Source organism: Sminthopsis crassicaudata, chromosome 2 (genome assembly GCF_048593235.1).
Source record: "Sminthopsis crassicaudata isolate SCR6 chromosome 2, ASM4859323v1, whole genome shotgun sequence".
Taxonomy (NCBI): Eukaryota; Metazoa; Chordata; class Mammalia; order Dasyuromorphia; family Dasyuridae; genus Sminthopsis; species Sminthopsis crassicaudata.
The window spans coordinates 606,341,140-606,354,604 of record NC_133618.1 but is presented as its reverse complement, the minus strand read 5'-3'; the positions used below and the strand labels follow the sequence as shown (position 1 = coordinate 606,354,604).

The window sequence follows — 13,465 nt, the reverse complement described above, 5'->3', positions numbered from 1 at the left end:
ACTGATTTGTTCCAGTTACATATAAGTTCAGTCAGGACTTCCCACGTTGGAGTTTTGTCTATAGAGGACTTGTTTTCCATAGTGTCCATCTGTTCCTAAAGGCACATTATCGTCATTGCTGATGACACAAAAGCTAAAGAGAGAGAATATCCTGTTTGCTGATGGAGTGCTGGAGTTTCAGGGTCAGTACTTGGGGGAAGGCCAAAGAGTACAAATGTAATACAATTCAGTTACCAGAACACAATGCAAAACTTTACTTCTGCTCCAAGATCATGGATATTTGAGTTTTCCTTCCTGTTTTTCTGATCCCTTTTGCAGAGACTCATTTGAATTAATCTCTTTTATTCGTTTTCCTCTATCTCCACTTTTCCCTAGGCTTTATCTGAAAATATTTTGTTTCTATATTATTTGTTTCTATAGTTCAAGTGGTTAGGAGTAATACTGTGCTGGACTTGGAATCAGAAAGAAGACTTGGCTCAAATCCCAATTTTGGAACTTGTGGGCCAGTCACCTAACTTCTCTGACCCTTAGTTTCTTCATCTACAAATGAGGAGATTGGGCTTTTTAGATTCTAAGGTCTCTTCCAGGCCTAATGTTATGATCTTATGAACTTCTATTTATGTATGTGACATTTGACTTCTTTACTTCCAACCCAGAAATGCTTCTCAGTATGGTTTGCACAATACTTAGCCTTAACTTTTAACTTAACGCCCAATACACTTGTTAGTAGCCTGCCATGTACAATGCCCAATGGAAATTAGACACTTGTGGTTTCGTTATTATAGGAAATTCCTTCTACTAATGCAGGCTGACACCTTTTCTCTAGCTTATAAGCTTAGAATATTGACTAGGACACTAAGAGTGACATAGCCAGTATGAGAGATGCTATTTTAATCTATATCTCCTGGTTCCAAACTAATTCTATTCACTGCGTAGTGCATGACCCCTCTCATGGAGGGTTATAGTGTGTGTGTGTGTGTGTGTGTGTGTGTGTGTGTGTGTGTGTGTGTGTGTGTCTGTGTGTCTGTGTGTGTGTGTACGTATGTATGTATGTATATGTATATAATACAGCAGGGACCTGCCCTCAAGAAGCTAACTGGAGTAGGTCAGCAATAGGGCAGGGTAGGACCAAATGTGGCTAAGATGGAACCAGGGAAACACTGAGACGCAAAGGAGACAAGCATGGGCATTGGTCTCTGCAATCTCCAGGGCCTCCTCTGAGACTCACTGCAGAGTCATCCTACTATTTCAGGGTTGCTGGGCCCCACAGAGATGAAGAAATATTGCTCTAGAGAGAAACCCTTTGCAAGCAGTGAGATCCTTGGCACTTTAAGAAAAGAGGAATTTGTTCTTACACCATCCAACAACCCTTGTAGAATCTGACTTCAAAACTTTGAACACTTGCAGCCATTATTATTGCTCTTTCATCCCCTCCTGCTCCTTTAAAAGTATTATAGATAAGCAATATTTAGGGACTAGGAATGGAAAGAGGTGCTAATTTCCCATGCTACATTCTACCATTCCATAAAAGTGGGTACAGGACAAGCTTCACACCTTTCAGTGTTCTGATTAGTGCTATCAGCTGCACACCCTGGCTGCCTCATGCCCTATTCTGCCCTGGCTCTTTCTCTGACCCTGATCACTCCCTGATCCCACAGTCCTCCTTTGTCCCAAGCTCCCTCTCACCCCCAGCCTATTGTCCCACTTTCCTGAAAGACAGACATATAGTTTATTGGCCAGTTTTTTTACCCCTATCATCTCTTCAGGACCACAAAGTGTGTCTCAGCCTCCCAAGGGGACAATTAGCTCATCTGATAAGCTAAGCTGCATAAACTGAAGTAGATTCTGAGCCTCTTCTTCATTTCCAGATGACATTTGTGTCTTTTAAATATGAACTAAAAGCAAAGTTCTATCTCAATTCTCTGATCCAGAAGTGATTATAAGGATGAGAAATCCAGGCCAGCAGGAAAAGAAAGGTGGTGATGTAATAGCCAGATGGAAGAAAGTGCCTTCAAACACCCAGGGAAGTTGGAGAGGAATTGTGGGCAAGGCGTAACTGTTATGCTGAAGCTGTCCGAAGTAAATTTTACTCTTATTTTGGTGAAATTTTATGGCTTGAGAGCTAGTGGGCACCATGGATATCATCTTCTTGGCCAGAGGTCTTAACCTAGAGTTGGTGGACCCTCAAAGGGTGTATGGATAGGTTTCAAGGGATCTATAAACTTGGATGGGAAAAAAATTACATCTTTATTTTCACCCATCTCTGAGATTTAGCATTTCCTTTAATTATTTAAAAACATTCTTCTGAGAAGTAATCCATAGACTTCATTAGCCTGCCAAAGGCGTTCATCACACAAAAAGGGTTAAGAACTTCTGGTCTAAATCAACAATTTTATTTTGTAGATCAACAAACTAAAAGCCAGAAAAGTAAAATTGTCCCAAGACAAGTGACTTTTGGTAGCAAGACTCAGGTCTTTTCCTTAAAGACCCAGTATTCTTTGTCCTATAACATGCAGCCTCTATATATGAAATGGCCAGATTAGAAAAAGAGGCAGTTTCTCCTGAAAATTAAGGGCTAAAAAAAATACAGGAGCCAGTCTGGGAAGTTTAACCCATAAGTAATGTGAAGCTGGCTGGGGAGGCATACTTCTGAGGAAAGAAGGGATCTGTAAATGTTAGCCCATGTTGTGAAATTAGACCGGAAAACGGGGTTTTAGGACCAGAGTAAGAAGTCAGGTAATGGTAATTACAGAGATAATAAGGACAAAAACTCAGCCAACTCCTAGTTACCAAATAAATTTTTTTTTCTTTTCTCTCCAAGAAGGAGGGTGCCAGGCAAATGCCCAAATTCCAAAAGGTTCTAACATAATGTTTCTACACAGGAAAATTCTAGAACTTATTCTTACAAGTATCATTTGTAATTACTTTATCTCATTTACAAATTCATTAAAGCAAGGGACTCAAGTACTCAAAGCAATAACCACCCATGAATCCAAAGGGTTAACGAAGCAGATTTCTCACCTGTTGACAGAAGTGAAAGACTAAATGGATAGAACAAGATAGATAATTTCATATTTGGCCAATGTGTGGATTTGTTTTAATTGACTCTACTAATTTGTTATAAGGAAGTAATTTGGGAGAAAAGGAAAAAAAGGGAGGCACTAGTGATGATGGCCCAAAAAAAAGAAGAAAAGAAAGAAAAAGAGTATATAGGATACCAAGCACTACCAATGAGAGAAATAAAATGAAGTTTAATGAAGCTTTTCCTAATTTCACAAGTTACTACTATATTTTTTCTCCTCAAATTATTTTGTATATACTTAATAATTTGTATGGTGTATATTCCACTAGCAATAAAATAGAAGCTCCTTTCTTTTGTCTTTGTATTTCCCAGAACCTAGTATGATGCGTTACTAATAAACACTTGATGCTTTGTTTTATTAAATTAAATTTAGTAATAGCGTTTCTACATTGGACCTGAGTTTGCTTCTCTTTAAAATTAAAAGGCTGTATTTGATCAGGATTTCTTAATCTGAGGTGCAAAGATATGCCCCCCAACCAAAGGATCCAAGTAAACTCAGATGGAAAAATATTTTTTTTATTTTCTCTAACTTCTAGTTTCCTTTTTTCACTTACCTTTGTTTTCCTCTGAAATCCTATGAGATTTATTTTGTACATTTAAAAACATTATTCTGAGATATCTAAGGGCTTCATCACACTGCCAGAGGGAGTCCATCTCACACACACACACACACACACACACACACACACACACACACACTCATATTCATGTTAAGGTCCCACTGAATTAAATGACCCCTCAGATTTTTTTACATCTCTTATATTCTCTGGTTCTATGATTTTACAACCTCTTCACTACGTAAAATTATAGTTCCATTGAAGTTTAAACTGCCTTAAATCTCAAGAAAACATAGATAGTGGTACCTTCCTTAGAAGGCATGGGGAAAAGATGTTAGGAAACATACCTTTGTCTTAGTTTTAAGAAGGGGAATCTGGTATTTTGGGAAGCTATTAAAATCCTGTGCATTTTCTGTCTGGTAATTACAGTGGCAAATTTCAAATACACAGAATGGCATTTTCAGAGCTTCTTCCCTTACACTTTATACTCAGTCTGATCCTTGAATTGATGTAAATTGACACCCACATTATGAGTACAGTTATTTTTAAACCTCTTGTGTGGTATCAAATATATATATCTAAACATAGAAACAAGATATAACTGACAATGAAAATAAACCTTTTGTTTTGTGCCTGTTTGCACAGAAAAATTATTTCTTCACTTTGAAAGATTTTCTATTGCACTTCAGTAAAAGTGATGTCTTTTATTAAATTTTATAAAAAATGCTTGAAACCTGAAATTTACAAGTTTTTTTTTAGCAAGTTAGCCTGGTAGGATCAAATCAGAAAACAAAAATACTTATAAAAGAATAGAATGTTAGTTGTCTGTAACCAACATGCAAAGGTGAGATTTCTTTCCCAAAATAAAAGTTTGAGGATAGGCATAGAACTACCTGTTTTTCTAACTTATTTTATGTTGATATAGTGAAAAGTATTGAAACAGAAAGACTTCTATAAATTCTTCAGAGAAAATTATGGAATATGAATGATACTTACCTTAAAGTAGCTTCAATAGGCAACTCAAATGATTCAATCTCAACAACAGCATTTTCATATAGTAGATCTTTGTCTTCTTCCAAAGGTACCCCATACATATCTGATTTTCCAGCTTCAGGCATCAAATCTGCACCTTCAAAGCTTAGCAAAAGACTTCTATTATAGTTATAGCTATTAGAGGGATCCTGTGGTCAATAAGAATGTGGAAACAGCAAAACCCAAGCACAATCCGACTTTATGTCCACCAAGGACTTTGCTTCTAAGACTGTTTCACAGCTGTTGCTGTCCTGTCTCTCCTTATAACATTTTACTTATTATTAACCTTGACATAGTTCTCTAAGTTCCTTCCTCAAGTCTGTTACATTTAATTATGTATTTTCAAGGGGAAAGTGTACTTTTTCAAACATCATAACAACTTTGGTTGGAGTTATCACTATCATTATAGTATTAAACTTGACCAAAAGCTGACAATGTGGTGGACGTGTGTTTGCATATGGCATCATGATAAACATTCATTTATTTATTGAATAAATATATTGTAGCTGCCTAATTAGATTCAGATGAAATAATCAAAACCATACTCTTAAGTAGTTATGTAGTTGTCCACTTATCCTGAGAGCAGGTCCAAAGCTGGTCATAGAAATAGGAAAATAATGATAATAGCTTACATTTATATATATATATATATATATATATATATATATGTATATATATACATATATATATATATATTACATATATGTGTATGTGTTTCATAGCTCATTTGATCCTCTTAAACACATTTCATATTTGTATTCACAATACATAATTTTGCATAGCATCTAATAAATTGCTACTGAATTGGGCTAGATAATGGAAGCATTATTATCCCCACTTTACAAATGGGGAAAAGCTGAGTTTTATAAAGGTTAATGGATTTGCTCAAGATTGCATGGCTACTAAAGTTAGTTAGAGGACCAGATCTTGAAACACAAAACCATTACACTTTATTACCTCTGAACATATAAACAGTTGCATACATAGCATGATTTCAGAAATATTGGAAAAATTATTCTGCCCCCAAAATATATCCACCCATCCTACTTACTAATGACTAAAACAGCACAATTCATTACTTTAATTTAAGGCTTTATTTCAGTTTTTCAAAATGTCTATGAATTCATGGATGTAGATCCTCTTTCCACAGTTGAAATCATAATTTCTTGTGGTTTCAAATAAAATGATTTATAAAGTTCATAGCACAGTACCTGTCACAGAGTAAGCAATACACAAATGTTTATTCCCTCCTCTTCCTTTCCATTAGTAAATCTTTTCATGAGGGGCATGTCCAAAAAGAGTAACTACTTAGTGAACAAACGTCTAGTGATGAACAACTTTAAGCTTAGGCTGAATTGGATGACAATAAACTGTAGTCCATCCTGAACACTTTATCTTCTAATAGACCAAGAAAAGCTTCTGCTACATTGGTATCCCATTGGAGAAGCCAAGCCTACATCCATATCCCAATAAAGCATCAGAAGTGCAAAGGGAAGTTCACAGAGCCAGGTAAACAATATACACAGTTAAACTACAACCATGTCAAGGGAAGAGCAGCAATAAGATAATCAAAACCAAATCTTGGGGCAGCTAGGTGGTGCAGTGGATAGAGCACCAGCCCTGAATTCAGGAGGACCCGAGTTCAAGTCTGATCTCAGACACTTAACACTTCCTAGCTGTGTGACCCTGGGCAAGTCATTTAACCCCAGCCTCAGAAAAAAAAACCAAAAACAAATGTAATAAAAATTGTAATAATCAAGACTGTCCAGTCTTGAAGAAATATAAAAAAGCACCTATTCTACTTTTTGCCAAGGGGGCTATGGGCAAAGAATATCACATGTAATCTCAGATTTTTTTTTGATCAGTTGGGTGAGATAGTTTTGCTGAAATTTTTTTTGTTCTTTTTTCTTTTTTGTTATAACAGCTAGTTTTCTGGAAGGGGGAGAAGAAAGGATACATTGAGAAACAAAGGTGATACGAAAACAAAAGATAACCATAAAAAATGTATTTTTTTAAATGAGACATCAAAAGAAGACTTTATCCCCCATTAGAATGAAAATATTTCTGGGAGAAATAAGAAGTAAGCTTTACCAGTGTTTGCACTGCAGGAACAATCAAATTAATTATATTTTAAAAGGTTTTGACAGAGGTAGGGTAGAGAGAGTATGAGCATATGAAAAGCCAGAACAAAAAGGAGAATAAGATACTGATGAGGTCTGGAGCAAGGGGGAAGAAAGTAGAAGTTACATATATCAAAGGTTGTCAATCTAACAGAAAAAAATGGATTTGAAGTCATTCTGACTTACCCACTTTTAACTTATACAACCCTGGACAAATTTTTTTACCTTTTCAGTCTAATGAGGATGATAAGATCAGTATACATGATATTGGTTTAAAAAAAATGAAATACAGATGAACATAATGGTTTTGAAAGTAATTTGTGGAACTGCATAATTTTTTTTAAAGCAAATGGTATGAAATAGAAATTCAGTTTTTTCCTGTTTTTGTGTTCTGCTATATATATATATAGAAATGTTCATCCTTTTTGGAGTTTAAGTTCAAAACACAAACAAAACAATTTTTTAAAAGGAAGAATACTGTAAAGATCAAATATGATTGGTGACATGAAGAGTGGAAAGAACAATGAGCCAAGTCAAGAAACCATGGCTCTGCCTCTACTACCCATCTGAATGGTACTAGGCACTGGGAGTGAATATTTCTATTGAATACATAGCTCCTGCTAAAATGGATGGCATGAAATTACTACACACTGCTTTGAAATGGTGCTGTCAGATCAAAGTGTCATTGTGATCCCAGATATAGGAGATATTGCGCCTTATAAACACCCTTAATTATCATGACCACTTTCCTTCAAGGATCATTGCTCCAGCACAGTGTACTGGCACCCAAGAAAGACAGGCGTAAGACCACTCATTCCATTAGTGCTGCCTTACCAGGATTTAGGTGTGTTTAGGAAAGACTGGAGCTTCTGGTGTGAGGACTGCTTTACACCTTTGGTGTCCATGTATCATTCAATTCTCACCCATGGCTCCAAGAAGCTAGAGCATGTGAGGCTGCCACACCCTGGTAAACCATTTTGGCAAACAAGCTAAAGAAGATTAAATTTAACCAAGAGCTCTCTAACCCTTCAATGAGCTGGGGATGTGCCCTAAAAATTGTCTGCTTCATATAATTTAACTCTCAACTGCTTACTAAAACAGGCAGGGATCTTACCTGTAGTTGGAACATGCAAAAAATTCTACGAAAACTTTTGCAAAATTGATCCTATTTATCATTTGTACATGGAATGTGTGCAATTTGTGGACAACACAAAATCTATTAAGTGGACAGATCTTCTTGAGAGAGAACTCAGCAGGTATCACATCCAAATATTAACCCTAAATGAAAGAAGGCTGTCAAATGAAGATCAGCTTACTGAAGCTGGATATACAGTTTTCTGAAGTGGCTGTAGTAATGGAGAGTGCCATGAAGGTGGTGTAGGTTTTTCAATAAAAACTAATCTAGTCAATAAAATTGCATGTCCCTCCAAAAGAGTAAACAACAGGTTCATGACAATGTGGTTGCCACTCACAGAAAAGTACTATGTCACTATCATCAGTGTGTATACTCCCATCATGATGAACCGTGATGAAATAAAAAAAAAAATTTATGAAGACTAGGATACCCTCATTAATGTGGTGTAAGAAGACAAGCTTGTATAGACACACACTTAACACCATATACCAAGATAAGATCAAAATGGGTCCATGATTTAGGCATAAAGAACGAGATTATAAATAAATTAGAGGAACATCGGATAGTTTACCTCAGACTTGTGGAGGAGGAAGGAATTTGTGACCAAAGAAGAACTAGAGATCATTATTGATCACAAAATAGAAAATTTTGATTACATCAAAATAAAAAGCCTTTGTAGAAACAAAACTAATGCAAACAAGATTAGAAGGGAAGCAACAAACTGGGAAAACATTTGTACAGTTAAAGGTTCTGATAAAGGCCTCATTTCCAAAACATTAGAGAACTGACTCTATAAGAAATCAAGCCATTCTCCAATTGATAAATGGTCAAAGGATATGAACAGACAATTCTCAGATGATGAAATTGAAACTATTTCCACTCATATGAAAGAGTGTTCCAAATCACTATTAATCAAAGAAATGCAAATTAAGACAACTCTGAGATACCACTGCACACCTTTTTCCACATCCCCTCCAACATTCATCCTTATTTTTTCCTGTCATCTTAGCATGAATGTTGGAGGGGATGTGGAAAAACTGAGACACTGATGCATTGTTGGTGGAGTTGTGAACAAATCCAGCTATTCTGGAGAGCAATCTGGAATTATGCCCAAAAAGTTATCAAAATGTGCATACCCTTTGACCCAGCAGTGCTACTAGGGCTTATAACCCAAAGAAATACTAAAGAAGGGAAAGGGACCTGTATGTGCCAAAATGTTTGTGGCAGCCCTCTTTGTAGTGGCCAGAAACTGGAAAATAAGTGGATGCCCATCAATTGGAGAATGGTTGGGTAAATTATGGCATATGAATGTTGTGGAATATTATTGTTCTGTAAGAAATGACCAGCAGAATGAATACAGAGAGGCTTGGAGAGACTTACATCAACTGATGCTGAGTGAAATAAGCAGAATCAGGAGATCATTATACACTTCAACAACGATACTGTATGAGGACGTATTCTGATGGAAGTGGATATCTTCGACAAAGAGAAGATAAAATAAAATTCAATAAAAGCTGCAGCTCCAAGGCAGGACAACTATCAGAAGACTTAATGTCAACAGATGACAGCATTTCTCTAAACATGAACAGTTCTTTGCTAACTTGGAGGGAAAGCTGAGCCAACACACAATTGTCAACAGTGGAACAAAAAAGAATTGGGCAGCTTTCAGCGATTTAGCATATAATACTGCATTTACTCATCTGGACCAGAACACTCACAAGCATTATGAAAATGATGGGGAAATTCAGAAATTATTAAACAAAAAACAGGAACTCCACAGGTTTTACCAGCAAGATAGTTCCTCCATTTCCAAAAGCAAAGTGAAAGCAAAGCTTAAAGAGACACCCTCAGTAAGAAGAAAGAAGAGATTCAGTTTCATGCTGACGATAACAATCCAAAGTGCTTTTATGATGCCCTGAAGACCATAAGTCAAAAACCTATGACGCATCTCAGCTACTCAATGCTGATGGAGCTACATTGATTAATATTACAGGCTCATCATTTCTATTGTGTTCTTAACCTCAACTGTCTTCAACCAATGATGAAACCAATTAAACCTTATATCTTGGGTTGAAGTCAATCCTTTTCTAGCCAAATATCCAACTGAAGAAGAGGTTTTGGATGCTATTAGACTCCTCTCATCTGGCAAGGCACTTGGTATTAATTCTATTCCAACTGAAATTTACAAGGATGGAGGTCCAGTGCTTCTTCAAAAGCTGACAGAAATTTTCTAGATTATGTGACAAGAGGAGATTAAAGATGTTCAAGGATGTCTTCATTGTCCATCTCTATAAAGGAAAAGAGAAATAGATTGCTCTATGACAATAGAAACGCTATTTTATTGCTGGCAAGATGTATATGATAATATACAATTTTATAATATTATATATTATACATATATATTATATTAATGTAATTATATGTATATGTTTATATATGTATAAATATATATATTTCTAGTGGGTTTATATATTTTACATAAACCTACTATATGTATTATACATATATGTGTTTATATATGTGTGTGTTTGTATAGTGTGTTTATATATACATGTATACATACATGTATATGCATATGTGTTTATGTATGTATAAATATGTGCATGTGTATTTATTCCTAGTAGGTTTATGTGTATACTTGCAATCTAGTAGGAGGGGGAATAAGATGTGCACATCAATGACAATATACAAGAGAGATTGTGATAACTTCAAAGGAGAGGTTCAGGCAAAATGATATGAAAAATATGATAGTACTCTCAGAGGATTTTTAAAAAATATTTATAAGAATAATGGGCAGTTAGATAGTATAGTGGATAGACTGTCAGGCCTGAAGTTAAAAAGACTCATCTTCTCGATTTCCAATCTGGTTTCAGACATTTACTAGCTATGTGATCCTGAGCAAGTCACTTTATCCGATTTGCCTCAATTTCCTTATTTATAAAATGAGCTGGAGAAAGAAATGGCAAACCATTCCAGGATCTTGCCAAGAAAACCCTAAATAGAGTCACAAAGAGTCAGACATGACTAAAATAACTGAAAAACAAAATAATAATAATAATATATAATTGACATTTGCATTGTGTTTTAAAATCTGGATAGCACTTTACATACATTTTCCAACTTTAATCTCATGATAACCTTATAGTATCTCATATGCACCTTCTTCTCATTTACAGATAAGAAAATGGTAAATTCATTGTCATACAACTAGTATCAGAGATAGGACTTGAAGCCAGGTTTTTCTGACTCCCAGTTAGCATAGTAAGGAGGAAATGGAATCTTTGGAGAAAGGGAAGTACTTCAACAGTTGGGGCAAGTCTATTCCAGATATAAGGGACAATGTGAGGAATCATAGAATCATAGGACTATAAATTTAGAACTGGTAGAAACTTAGAAATTGTCTAGTTTAATTACTTTATTTTTACATATATGTAAATTGAGACCTAGAGAAAAAATGACTTGACCAAAGTCACACAAGTTGTAAATTACAGACCCTGAATTTGAAACCCAGGATAAAAAAAAGATTGCAATAATAATGTCCCTGAAGATTTTTGAGTATAAGAATAATAATTACTAGTAGTACAATAGGAGGATTATTAAGACATCAGAAATTATTAATATAATTATTATAAAAATAGGTATATCTTAATTTTACTTTCATTATCCTGTCTACATACAGTTCAGTCTCACAATAGATCTGTCCACAATTAATTTATCTCTTTTATCCCTCTCTCTTTTCCTTTCCACTCTTCTAACTACTGTCAAAAGAATCATCTCTCTTGGCTTATCATATCTCTTTCTGAATTGTTCTGAACAATTCAGGAGGTTTTCAATAGCCTCTTACTTCCATCTACCAAATCAGTATTTTTCCTTTGATCCAAAATTTCCCAAAATTTCTATTTCCTGTAGGAAACCAGCTCAGTTTGAATGAGATGGATGAGTATAACATTCTGTCCCAAGATATCAGATAAATAACCATCACTTTCTACAGAACTGACAAATCAATGGACCATAAATGAGAGAGAATAAAGAATCACAATGACAAGAAACAACACCCTATATGCTTATAAAATAGAATTTTTAAATTAATGAAACCTGCCTCACTTCAGTTCATCTCAACAAATCTCTATTAAGTGCTAATTTTATGATGTTTTAAAAGTAAATAAAACATTAATGCACAATATGAGATGCAAATATAGAGCATGTATGTGTATATGTGCACATAAACATGTACACACACATATTACATACACAGAATGGACTTTAGTGAGAGACAAATACAGAAAAACACCTTTATCCTCTTGATAGGAAGGTGGTGAACTAAAGATGCAGAATAATATGGACATTTTTCAAATATGACCACCATGTTTATTTATTTTGTTTGATATATTTCTTACAAAAGAAGACTTCTATTTAATGAGTAATAATATTTTTTATTATTATAGCTTTTTATTTACAAAATATATGCATGGGTAATTTTTCAGCCTTGACAGTTGCAAAACCTTTTGTTCCAATTTTTCCCCTCCTTCCCTCCACCCCCTCCCCCAGATGGCAGATAGACCAATAATGTTAAATATGTTAAAGTATATGTTAAATACAATATATGTATATATATCCATAGTTATTTTGCTGCAAAGAATCGGACTATGACAGAGATTTTTTAAAAAGAAACAAAAAGAAAGAAAGGAAAAGAAAGACAAAATGGAAAAAAAGAAAAAATTTATAAAATATTTAAACTACACAAGGAAAGAAAAGAATAAATAGAGAAAGGAAAAAACAGGACAATTTTGTTACTACAATGTTATTTAATATATACTTTTAAAAAACACTAACACAAGCTTATAGTTTTCTTTATAATTCTTTTTTCTATTTATATTAAAATATTAGGTTTGTTGGTGATTCCCAAATTAGAATAAAGTTTATAATAAATTTGACCTGTTACATAAAATCATAAAAATAGTTCACATTTATATAGTGATTCTTTTTTCAAAATATTTTACTTAAGAAGTTAAATTAATTTATGTTTTTATAGATAATAATTTAGATAGTGCTTTAGGGTTTACAAAGTACTTTGCAAATATTATCTTCTTTTATCCTCACAATGACCCTAAGAAATAGATATTACTCCTATTCCCATTTTACAAATGAATAAACTGAGGCAGATGGACTTGTTTAGTGACTTGTTCAGCATGATGGAGCTAATGGGTGTCTGAAAGAAAGATCTGAACTGAGTTAAAGGTCTTCTCAACTTTAAGTCCAGCACTCTATCCATTTCACTTCCTACCTGCTACCATACATTAGTTCATCTGATCTTCACAGCAATCCTGTTAGGGAAACTTTGTAATTATCTTTATGTTATAGATGAGGAAACTAAGATTCAGAAAAACTGTGATTTGCCAGAGTCGTCAGCAAAAAGGATCTGTTCCAGATCTTCCAGACTCCAAGACCAGTACTTGATCCTCCTCTAGAGCATGATGCTTTGCTATCATGTAATCCTGCACAATAAGATCATTGGTGGAGTGTTTAAGGAGCATTGCTC

The 13,465-nt window shown here is 34.7% G+C and overlaps 1 protein-coding gene across 6 annotated transcripts in view; it reads right to left on the bottom strand.

Annotated features, from left to right (window-relative positions):
* The window catches only part of EXOC6 (exocyst complex component 6), a 194,462-nt gene extending 189,690 nt beyond the window's left edge, over positions 1–4,772 (bottom strand). For all 6 annotated transcript variants that reach the window (XM_074295881.1, XM_074295877.1, XM_074295883.1 and 3 more), the window contains exon 1: positions 4,636–4,772. In XM_074295881.1, the coding sequence (XP_074151982.1) occupies positions 4,636–4,757 (122 nt within the window). In that variant the 5' untranslated portion in view covers positions 4,758–4,772. The remainder of the gene's footprint in view (positions 1–4,635) is intronic.
* Positions 4,773–13,465: the final 8,693 nt, after the last annotated feature.